General features: G+C 57.5%; 3 protein-coding genes across 3 annotated transcripts; 2 read left to right on the top strand and 1 right to left on the bottom strand.

Moving 5' to 3' along the window:
• The first annotated feature begins 3,576 nt into the window (after positions 1-3,576).
• Positions 3,577-4,405, top strand: P168DRAFT_323138 (uncharacterized protein). The gene has a single exon (XM_024840656.1). It carries the CDS (start codon positions 3,777-3,779, stop codon positions 4,380-4,382), a length of 606 nt encoding a protein of 201 aa, XP_024696527.1. The 5' UTR covers positions 3,577-3,776; the 3' UTR covers positions 4,383-4,405.
• Positions 4,406-4,600: 195 nt separating this feature from the next.
• On the top strand, positions 4,601-6,891 carry P168DRAFT_286106 (ABC1 kinase family protein). The gene has a single exon (XM_024836279.1). The coding sequence runs from the start codon at positions 4,737-4,739 to the stop codon at positions 6,738-6,740; it is 2,004 nt and encodes a 667-aa protein (XP_024696526.1). The 5' UTR covers positions 4,601-4,736; the 3' UTR covers positions 6,741-6,891.
• A 2,574-nt stretch (positions 6,892-9,465) lies between these two features.
• On the bottom strand, positions 9,466-11,872 carry P168DRAFT_314063 (uncharacterized protein; the record flags this gene model as incomplete). Its single annotated transcript, XM_024839734.1, has 3 exons — positions 9,466-11,017; positions 11,071-11,772; positions 11,838-11,872. 3 exons carry the CDS (start codon positions 11,870-11,872, stop codon positions 9,466-9,468), a joined length of 2,289 nt encoding a protein of 762 aa, XP_024696525.1.
• Positions 11,873-12,006: the final 134 nt, after the last annotated feature.

Below are 12,006 nucleotides of genomic sequence, written 5' to 3'. Positions count from 1 at the left end.
TCGGCTTTGAGTGTCGACTATTTAACTCATTGACTTGCCCTGAGTGCTTCGATCTTCCTGCTGCTATTCACCCTTGACGAAGGCACTGGTGCCAGATATGACATATTGCGTGTCTTGACTTCCGCTATCTGGTAGAATTGGCTTCAGCATTGGCCACTTTAATCGCCTGCATGCGACTCCTTCTATGATTGGGGGTCGGACGGTGCTCAATGCACAATGCAGCATTAGCCCATCGTTCCAATTACGCCCGCTTACGGCATGCTCTCGCTGGAGCTAGAGCTGCCACTGTCACTGCCAACCCAAGATAACGAAGAATACACGGTCGATTGAACAGACCTATCCATGTCTCGTCAAAATGTCAAGCCTGGTTGAAGTATTGGCTTCAACATTAGCCGATTCAGTCGCCTGCATGCGACTCCTTCTATGATTGGGGGTCGGACGGTGTTCAACGCGCGATACAGCACTGAGACATCGTTCTAGTTACGGAACTCGTTTGCGGTATTGCTGCTTCTGGCCCTGAGGCTGCTACTGCTGCACCCGGTAGTGCTCTGTGTCTGATGCTGCTGCTCCATATTGCATGATAATAAACCATCAGCCCTCGGTTCAGCAGACCTATCCATGTCTCGTCAAGCGACGGGCTGGATAGAGTCTGCCTTGGAGCAGCAGCATCGGGGCTGATATGTATACGAATTGAGACGAACATTCGAAACCAAAAAATGCCAACCAAGGGTGATTGTCAGGATATCTGTGATATCAAGTCACGCTGCATCGAATCATCGAATCGGTATCTTGATTAGTGGTGACAGATGTCATGCACTGTCCCACGATGATGAACGGCTAACGTCGATTCTACACACCGATCCATGTCTCGTCAAAGCGACGGGGCTGGGTCGGGTCTGCCTTGGAGCAGCAGCACAACGCTTCTGCGGCATTGCTGCTACTGATACTGCTGCTCCAAGGCCCAAGATAACGAAGAATACACGGTCGATTCAGCATACCTATTCATGTCTCATCAAACGACGGGTCTGGTTAGAGCCTGCCCTGGAGCAGCAGCATAACGCGTCTGCAGCATTGCTGCTACTGATACTGCTGCTCCAAGTCAACAGATGGATATTGTCAAGATATCAGTGCTGCGCCAAAATACTGAATCGATACCACGGTCAGTGGCATGACAGATGTCATCCGCACTTGATCGGAAAAATGGGCACATTTTTCATGCGTGACTTAGACAGCCTACCGTTTGACATTTTGTCATATTTGGGATGTTGGTCCCTGTTGCACATATGTGCTTATAGGGTCAGCATTGATGAACGATTTCTTTCACTTGGGACTCGAAGTCAAAGACGAAGCAATATTCGTCTTGACGCGAGTCCCGGAGAAGTGACAGTGGCTGGTGTGTCCCAACGATTTACGACCTGTCATTTCAACGGGGCAGCCCAATCGGTCTCATATTCGAAAATAGTCCTTGCTGACATCACTTCTCAGACCGAAGTCGGTGGATAAACTCTCCCTGCAGACATTCGGGGCTGTCGTTCTTTGGCCGATAGTTTGCCACATGACAGGATTGCACGGAGTCGGGGTGGTGCAACTGGTCCGGTTAAAGGCCACTGATTTATCTGGCCTTCTATCACAACTACGAGATTTGGTCTGTCGACGGGGTATAGCATTTATATACTAATTCTAGGATTAAACGACCACCGAGTCCGCAGGGTGCAATCTTCCTGACGCAGCGGTTTATGGCTATCTGTTGCTTAAACAGGGATACCGACAGTTATTATCTGTCGACAGAGTATACATTCTTACCCTAATACTGGAGTTAAACGACCGCCGAGTTCGCAGGGTGCAATCGTCCTCGCTGGTGATTGTACTCTAACAGAGAGCAATTGCCATGCCGATGTCAATTGTCTTGACAGAGACACCAGACAGCAAGTAATCTTGCACTGGTTTAAAGACAACACGATAAGCCACGCTTCCACGCATGTGGCGTGTTGTCTTTGGTGTGCAAGTAGATCCTTCAACGGAAGAAGACAGCAGCGATACAATCAATCGCCATGTCAATGTCAATCATATTGACAGCAACTGCAAACGACAGTTGGCATGTTCATTTTTGAACATGACAAACCACGTTTCCACGCATGTGGCTGCTGGCTTGGGAAGTTGAAAAAGCTAAGCAGGTAAAAACCCCAGCCGAATTTTTATCCGTGAGAATACTCAAACAAAGAGTCGATCAAACCCATATCGACGCCAAATGGCCGTGACAAGTCACCAGACAGCAATTTGTCACTGGCCAAAAGACAACACGTCAAGCAACGACTCGATGCATGTGGCGTGTTGTCTTTTGGCTAGTGTGATTATCCCATAGAATATGACAGCGATAATTCGATCATCTCATATCTCAATCAATAGTCTTGACATCAACTTCAAAACAAACGGCACTGGCCAAAGGCAACACGACAGACCACGCTTCTACGCATCTGGCGTGCTGCCTTGGCCAGCTGATAAGGCCAAGTATGTGACTGCAAATTAACGAATTCGAGCTTACATTCGGCTTCGAGCTTAAATGTGCGTGTTGTGCATGGCGAGTCCGTTATGCCAGCCAGACCGAGCGGTCAGTTCGGAGCTCGAAACGACCAGAGACATGAGAAATTACGCATCTTTAGTGCCAGGACTGTTTCCGCACGAGCTGGAATGTCGACACTTCTCAGACTGGACTCGGATGGCTAATCTCTACCTGGGGACAATTTGGCCGTTATGGACTTGAAGTCCGGCGGATTGTTTAACTACGGGCTGTGGAGATGACGACTTGTCTCTCTGATGATGAAAAACAGTCGTCAAGCCCAGACATGATTGGGTCGTTGAGGATAATCTGACGGATCTCGTGATCGAGATAAAAGGCCAAATAGATGCACAGGAATATCGGACTCGTTTGCTTTATAAGTTTCCTACCTGATTCGGCATGGCCTGCATGTATCTTTCCTTGAAGACTTGCTGTGATTCATTCTCTGCTAGATGGACTTCAAGAGTCAGAGGCAGTATTGGGTACGGAACAGAGAGACTGGATAAGCAGCTCTGACTCTTCATGGTCTTTGTCTCCCGTATACGGTGTTCTCCACCGTCCCTTGATATAGGACGATTTGGAAGAAACGCCAGGAGATCATCTTTGAATCGGGGCCCTAGCTACATCGAAGAGGCACGGTTGAATTCACCACCTTCCTAGGTCTCAACCGTGCTCGTCATGGGTTGTGCTGCTTTGGCAAGGTGAGGATAGTTCTGGGAATTGAGGAGGATATTTGATAGTCGGGGACAATGTCGGATATGACACTGGTTCCATCACGGTCATGTATTTAGTTTAGTGATCTAACAAATGTCGCACTGAATATAAGGTTGCTATGAAGCACAAACATGAGGTCTATCGTGTTTTCCACCTCCACCAAGCCATTATATGCCTGAGGTATCAAACCAGATGAAACTTCAACCTCGGAATATCTCAATAATATAACTGCATATGGATGAACGTGAAATCGAATCAATCCTAGATTCAACCCAGAATACCATGATAATAGATTAATCTAGAACGCGGGGACACAGGTCAATCATCTCCTGATCGGGAAATGCTTGTGATTCTCGCTCTCTCCGACTTTTTTCCCCAGATCGACTCCATCTTCTCTTCTCCTCCTTTTCTTTCTCTTCAGACTTCTTCTATCCTTCTCCAACTATACGATTGATCACCCCTCGATATATCTCACCGACATCACTACACCCCATCGAATATCAAGATGTATCTCCGGGGATTCTTGCCCCTCCTCCCCCTCCTCCTCCTCCCCATCGCCTCGGCACTCGGCACCTCCTGCATCAAAGTCGTCGCCGCCCTGGTGGGCCGCCCCAGCGACATCTTCTACCACTTCCAGCGCGAGATCTGCGACGTCGGATGTAAACCGACCATCCCGCACTGGGACCTCTGGGCCCGCAACAACACCTTCGTGCCCGCCGCCCGCGACATCGCCCGGCGGCTGCGCGCCCCGCAAGAAGAAGACGCGCTGATCCGCATGGGCGACGAGGCGGCCAACAGCATCAAGACGCGCTGCGGTCCGCTGCTGGGGGGCCGCGATATCTGCTCCGATGACGACACGCTCGCCGGGTTCGGGAACTGTTTCAAGAAGACCTTTTTGCGGTCGGCGCTGCTGAGCGTGCCGACTTTGTTGCCGATGGTGTCGGATGCGATTTGCAAGGAGCAGTATGAGTTTTTGAATCAGGATGAGCTGTGGCAGGAGATTATCCCGGGGAATATGCGGGAGTATGCGCAGGCTTGTCAGAATTTGGAGGATGGGATGCAGGTGCTGGATACGAATTGGGATGGGATGGGAGTGAACATTGGGGTTTGATTTGATTTTAGATTATGTTGATATGTTTCTTTTCTTGTAGCTTATCTAACTATGTAGACTTCTGTCTATATATCTATATAAAATGCTGTCTATAAGTTGTCTAGAAATGGATGTATAAATAAGGCAACCACGGAGATTATAAGGCCGACAGTTCCGACATCATCCATGCTTACTTTCTCCTCATCTCACTTTCTCATCTTCTCTCTATCTTTCCCATCTTTTCCCCCTTCTCTTCTCCCTACTCTCTCTTCATTTCACTATTCTTCATTCCTTATTCTCTCATCAATCGTCCCTCTCCTTCCTATCTACCAGTACCACCTATCAATTGAGCCATGCCCCCTCCCTGATCCGGCTATGGCGTCACTCTCGTGGGCCCTTCGCGCCCTGCGATCTCCCACCGTCACACCCTCACGCTCTCTCGTACGCCCTCTCGCACCATCTATCTTCCCTCCGTGTCGACATCTCTCTCCCCGCCGGTTCGTCCATCCCGGCAGATTCCAACCCTTCGTCCCCCCCTCCCCCAGCTCCCTCGGCCGACCCGTCCCCGCCAAGAGCTATACCCGCACCCGGAGATGGCTGCGCCGTCTGTTCTACCTGTCCCTCGCCACGGGCACCATCTACCTGGTCGACACCCACTTCTACGCCGCGGCGGTCACCCGCACCGTGCGCACCTTTGCGATGGGCATCTTCGTCGCCCTTGACTATAAGATCAACTTCCGCCCCGAGCCCCCGCTGGCCAGCTCCATCAATGCCCTGCACACGCGCAACGCCGAGCGGCTGTCGGACCTGCTGCGTCAGAATGGCGGACTCTACTTGAAGATCGGTCAGGCCATTGCCATGCAATCCGCCATCCTTCCCCCCGAGTTCCAGCGCATGTTCGCCCGCATGTTCGACGATGCCCCGCAGAACGACTGGAAGGACGTCGAGGCCGTCATCCGCGAGGACTTTGGCCGCTCCGCCGAGGAAGTCTTCGGCGTCTCCTTCCACGGCGACCCAGACAAAGGAGTCATGGAGCGGCGCGCCCGCGCCAGCGCCAGCGTCGCCCAGGTGCACTGGGCGCGCCTCCCCGACGGCCGTGAGGTCGCCATCAAGATCCAAAAGCGCGAGATCGCCAAGCAGCTGGAGTGGGATCTCTGGGCCTTCAAGGTCGTCACCTGGATCTACAGCCGCATCTTCGACATCCCCTTCTACAGCCTCGTCCCCTACGTCAGCGAGCGCCTCTCCCTCGAGACCGACTTTGAGAACGAGGCCGACAACTCCGAGACCATGGCCCGCCTCGTCGCCGGCGAGCCCCGCCTCCGCGGCCGCGTCTACATCCCGAATGTCTACCGCGAGCTCAGCTCCAAGCGCGTCATGACCGCCGAGTGGATCGAGGGCGTCCGCCTCTGGGACAAGGACGCCCTCACGCGGTCCTGGCGCGGCGGCTGGCACCGCGGCAGCCCAGGCTGCGGCGGCACGCCCCTCGACGATTCCCCCCCACCCACCACACTCAACTCCAACGCCGCTCAAAACGACCGCACCCAGCTCAAACCCGACCGCGACGCCTGGCGAGGCCCCTCCCGCCGCGGCGGCCTGGGCGTATCCCTCAAAGACGTCATGACAACAATGGTCGACCTCTTCTCCGCCCAGATGTTCCTCTGGGGCATCGTGCACTGCGACCCCCACCCAGGCAACATCTTCGTCCGCCGCCAACCCTCAGGCCGCGCGGAGCTCGTCCTCATCGACCACGGCCTCTACATCCACATGGACACCCCCTTCCGCCACCAATACGCCCGCTTCTGGAAAGCCCTCCTCACCTTCGACAACAAGACCCTCAACGAAATCGTCCAACAATGGGGCGTCACAAACCCCGACATCTTCGCCTCCGCAACCCTCATGCGCCCCTACCGCGGCGGCGACCTCTCCACAGCTCAACACTTCGAGAACCTCTCCCAACACGACCACGCCCGCCGCCACTACGAAATGCAACAAGCCGCCCGCCGCTCCATCCGCCAAATCCTCGGCGACGAGTCCAAGTGGCCCCACGCCCTGATCTTCATCGGCCGCAACCTGCGCATCGTCCAAGCCAACAACCAATTCCTAGGCTCCCCCGTCAACCGCGTCAAAATAACAGGCACATGGGCGAGTCGCGCGCTGGTCGAAAGCCCGGACCTGCCCACCGGGGAGAAAATGCGGAACTTCGCCCGCCATATCCTGTTCAAGGTGGTGCTGTTCTCGTCGGACTTGTTCTTCTGGTTCACGAAGATAAGGCAGTTTTTGCATTTGGGGGGCGGCATGGAGGATAGTCTTGAGGAGCAGATGAGGGGCATGGCGAAGGATATGGGGGTTGAGTTGACGCAGAATGTTTTTGAGGGGTGATTCATCACCTTTTTACTTCTTTATTGATGATTTCTTTTTTTTATCTTGATTTTGAGGATGATGGGTTTTTTATCCCTTTGGATTTGGATGATGACGATGATTGATTATAGATGTATCTATAACTATGTACACATCTCTGCTCTAGTAGATAGGTAATGTAATAGAATCTTAGATTCATAGCCTACCCCCATTTTAGAAAAAAAGAGCTTACATGAGCCGTCTACACAGATAAGATAGGTAAAGTAAGTAAGTAGTGAATGAGATTATATAAACTACATGACTCGTTTGCTCATGGCACATAGAACAGAACACAACCTATCTACCCCTTCACAGTGCATGCATACACACACATATGACTACTTCCTCCTATCCCAGAGATAAGCTAGTCATACTCGGAATACCCCACAGGCCGCCACTCCTGTCCCGGATAAGCCGTACTCGACATCCTGATCTCGTCGCCCTGGTCGCCGTCGATCCGCACCGGTAACTCGACGGGTCCCCGCGAGCGCGTGACAATTGGGATGTGGCCGCGGGTGGGGTGGACGGTGTCTAGTTCTGCGGGGCGGGTGGTGTCTCGTTCTGCGGGGTGAGCGGCGTCTAGTTCTGCGGGTTGGGCGGCGTCTAGCTCTGCGGGGAGCTCACTGGGTGGTGGTGGTGCGCACCGGGGGATTTCGATTTCCTCTTCGAGGGTGTATCGGATGCTGGCCTTTTCATCGACGGCGCTGTAGTTGCTGTAGTCGTCGACTTCATCGGCTTCCTTTTGCTGGTAGTATTCTTGTTGCGGCCGTGTGAGGTGATGGTAGTGCGCGATGACGTCTTCTTCGTAGGTGGGGAGGCGCTCGTCTGGGCCTGGGGGTTCTTGTTCTTCCGCGAGCACTTGTCGTGCTGCTTGGTAGGGGGTGAGGCGGCGGTGGTCGCCGGTTGTGCGACGGCGGCGCGGGGCGATTGACATGTCATCGTTGTTGATGGTGGTGGTGGTGTTGGTGTCGTCGTCGTCGACGCCTGGGATGGTCAGGAGCCAGGGTCGCTCTTGGTCGCCAACGCGGCTGACGCGCTTGCCCTTGTCCATTTGGTCGAAGGTGCCGAGACGGTAAGCTGGGTCGGAGAAGTCGGCGCTGGGGATCTGGCGCTCTTCGGGGCGCGGCGCGAAGGCCTTGGGAGAGCGCGAGCGGAGGTGGAGGTCTTGCGCGTAGGTCCGCTCGTCGCGACCGCGCGGGTGGCGGCCGCGAGGGAGCGGGATCTCGTCTGAGGGGGAGAAGGTGAGTGCCCGGGTGGTGGGGCTGAGGGGGTAGCGCCAGTGCGGGGCGGGGGCGGGGGTATAGGTTTGGGTGCGCTGGTGGGAGGATAGGTGCGGCGGGCGCTGGGGGAGGCGGACGGGGTAGGAGCCTGTCGAGGCGTGGTGTCGTAGCGGGAAGGGCGTCTCCACGATTGAGGATGAGGAGAGGCTTCCGGCCGTGGTGGCACTGGCGGCGGCGGGGGCAGTAGCAGCAGTAGCGGGAGGGGGTGGGAAGGCCGCCGCGAACAGGAGATCCCCTGACGAGCCGGACCCTGACCCTGACCCCCATCCTGACAGCGATCCCGACCCGGAGCCGGACCCCCAGCCGCCAGACGACGCCGTGCCGGTCCGGGTGCCGGTCAGCGGGCCCGCCGTGGACTCGCGCGCGGACCCCGACCGTGACACGGAGGAGACAGACCCCGAGGACGTCGAGGGGATGCGGTGCACCCCGCCGACACCGCGCTGGACATTTTCCGACGAGATCAGGCGGGCGATGGCATCGTCTGTTTGTCGGTAGTCGCGGAAGCGGGAAAAGGATTCGGGGTCGAAGAAGCCGTCGGCGCTCGCGGCCGACAACGGTGGGGGGCGGAGGGGCGGGGAGAGGGAGTCTTGGGAGATGGCGATGTCGGAGTGAGGACGGGGATTGAGATCGACGGCCGAGGGGAAGCGTGAGAAGGAGAGACTGGCCGTCCGGGTTTCGCTGGGGTTGGCTGTGAGGGGACGCAGGTGGGAATCGTCGCCGGGGGAGTCCCCGGGCGTGGTGGCGGAGTCAGGATTGGCGCCCAGGGATGCGCCCGGCGAGGTTGAGCGGGGACGACTGAAGAAAGCCTGAAGGATTAGTTTGATTTCCCCTTTGTTTATCTCCAATTTTTCTGATGTCCCCGTTCTTTGTGTAAGAATAGCAACCACAGACTGTGCTTTAGGAAGGACTCACTCCCAGACGGTTCCTGGTCTTCTTCTTCCCCCCTGTGGAGGAAGTCTCGTGGGGGCTGCTCATCGAGGATGATGGGGAGCAGGGAGCTGGGTATAGGGAGTAATGAGATAGAGGGAGGACCTCGAATGGAGGAACCCCATGATAGAATCATGGAAGGATGGGAGAGAGGTAGGATGAAGAGAGAGAGAGAGAAGAAGAAGAAGAAGAAGAGAGGAAAGAAGAGGTGAAGAAGTGAGAGAAGAAAGAGTGAGGGGAACGAGAAGCCTGAGGATCATCCCGTTCGCTGCCTCGACTCAGCCTCAATCCAGCTCAGGCACCAATCAGCGCCGACCTCGGAATTCTCTGCCGCTTTAATTATATCGAGACATCTCTAAGCGCCCTGGTATCAAGAACAAGATTCCTGGTTTCCCAAACGTATCAACATGAACCTAGAACAGAAACAAACGCCAATCATAATAGAAAGTAGGATAACATAGGATAGAACATATAGAGAGAAAGGAGAGAGAGAGAGAGAGTTATTGCTCCGCCCCATTCCCCTTGAGCTTGCTGCGGCCCCGCGCAAATAATCCCTTGGCCGTTTGCCCTGCCCGTCCTCCCAACACCCCTGCCGTGTGGAGCAACTCTTTGCCGCGTTGCTCCACCTGCTGCTTGTTCAGTATTGGGCCCGAGGGCCGTCGCGCGTGGCCCGACCCGCCCGGGCTGCCGTCCCCGTGCGCGCCGAAGGGCCCGCTCAGCGACGGCAGTTTCGGGAACTTGCCCCGCGACACCACCACCTTGGGCTCCCCCGTCGACTGCTTCCGGGACTGTGCCACCACGTCCTGGTGCTCCGGGTGCGCCTGCACTACCACCTGGATCCACCGGTTCAGCCCCGTGTCGATCGACCCGAACTGTGTCCGTGTCTGGTGGAACGCCCGCACCCGATCCTCCGACCGCGGCATGTTGAGAATATCCCGGAACCCTAGTAGACTCGGCTCCAGCGAGGGGGATTCGGTCGGAGCGGACACCGCCGGGGGCACGTCCGCCACCGGCTCCGCGTCCACCGGCCCCGCGTCCGCCGGCGGCGGATGAACCATCTCCGGCGGTCGCTCAAAGCCGATGCTGCTGGCGTCCGTCGCCGAAGGTGGGATGATGGTGAGCTTGGGTTTCTCCACGGGCGGACGCTGCTCCTCCGCCTCAGTAGGGGGGGGAGTGGCTGCGGCAGCGGGCGGCGGCGGGCTGTCGTCTGCCGGGCCCGCAGGAAACTGTCCCGGCATGGGCCCTATGGGAGGCGATAGGGCGTCCACCGCCGGAGGGGAGTCCACTGCCGGAGGGGCCTCCTCACCAGATGACGTCGACTCCCAGGAGAACCGCCGCGCCAGCCGCGGCCGGGACTCTTCGGGCGCGCCAGACGGGGCGGGCGGGACGGGTGCGGCGCCCGAGTCAGTCGGCCGCGAGTCCTCAGGACTGGTGGGGAGGCCCTCCGTCCAGTACCGCTCATACTCGCTGGGGATGAGACTGTCCGGCGGGCTGTCCAGCTGATGGTCTGGCTGATTGTCCGGCCGGCCGGTCTGCGGCCGCGACTGCGGGTCGTCGGATGGGGTGTTCTCGCGGCTCAAAGACTGTATGATCTCCTGGTGGAGCCGGTCGTTTCGTGCGTCCTGGGGCGAGGTCTCGGTGCTGCTGCTGGGGACGATGATCGGCACCTCCGGAGTTGAGTTGTGCTGGTTGGTGGCTACGCTACCGATGTTGAGCGGCGCCGGTCGGTCTTTCTCCGCCAGCGGGGACGAGGTCGACTCGACAATCGCGGGGTGTTGCGGCGCCGCGGGGTCCAGAGGCGAGCCGAACGGGGTGCTTGGGGTCATTTCGGCGGCGGCTGGCTGGGCCGGGGTGTCGGTGGTGGTGATCATGGGCATCCGCGACGGACTGTTCCCCGGGCTAGGAACGCTCAGGTCCCGACGATGGCCCGGTTTGAACCCCGGGACAGGCTCCGTGGGTGTGGACAGGCCCTCGCCGGGTTCCTCGGCGATGGTGGGGGTCCGGGTGTCGCTCGTGGTGCGGGGAGGCATGATGGGACTGATCGCCGACGTGCTGGCGCTGTTAGACCGCGTCATGCTCTCCACCGCGGTGCTGGGGGTCTCGACGTCGAACGCTTGATGAACGACGGAGCGAAATCCCAGCGAGGGATTATGGTGCAGCGCGCTCTGCTGCGATTCTTCGGGGCGGGGGCGGGGGGTGGGACGGGGGCTGGCGCGGGGGCCGGCTTGCTCATGAAATCTGACCCAAAGCCCGACAGACGTTTGACGTCGGGCAGACCTAGGATGGGTGTGGTTTGACTCTGCAGCGGGGTGGGGGACGGCCCTGTGGCAGGGTCCTGGGGGTGAAGGCGGGTGGGATCGTCACCACTGGCGCCCGGGCCCGGCGGGAGGTTGGTGCTCGACCTGGGGCCCGTCGCGGACAGACCCACATCCGCAGATGAACTCTCCGCCGACCCTGCTGGCCCCTCGCGCATCCGCTTGTAGATATCAACGGGACGCACGATCGGGGTCGTGGGCGACGTATCGCCGGGTCTCCCGGGTGACTGACCGTGACCGGTACCGTCGTGTCCGGGGATGGCCTGGTCCCTGGACTGGGCGTGGTTCACATTGTTGGAGTGTGAGGGTAGGGGGGGGATATCGTCCTCTTCTTCCTCCTCATCGTCGTCCCCCCAGTCGTTGCCATCGTAGGAGTACTGCTTCGCTTCGACCCATCGTTTGGTCTTGGCCCGGTTCACATTGGTTCGAAAGGCAATCGGCGTGTCGCCACCGCTGTAAGGAGAGGCGGGGGAGTTGGAGTGGTTAGTGGAGCTAGAGTAGGACGCCGGTCAGTGTCTGTGCTTTTCGGGGTCGCTGGAGGGTAGGTAGGAACATACAGTGGTTGATACGGTTGTTTCCAATTATGCGCCATGACGGGGACAAACTCCTGACCGCATCAAGAGTTGAAGCGGCATAGGAGAGCGCCAAGCGAGAAGACGATCTATCGGATCGATGGAGAGGAGCAGAAACAAACCGAGTGACGCTGACGGTGGCGGCGGCGGGCGG

The sequence above is a fragment of the Aspergillus campestris genome (assembly GCF_002847485.1).
Source record: "Aspergillus campestris IBT 28561 chromosome Unknown P168scaffold_1, whole genome shotgun sequence".
Taxonomy (NCBI): domain Eukaryota; kingdom Fungi; phylum Ascomycota; class Eurotiomycetes; order Eurotiales; family Aspergillaceae; genus Aspergillus; species Aspergillus campestris.
Note: the sequence above shows the minus strand (reverse complement) of the source record. Positions and strands in the feature narration are given on the sequence as shown.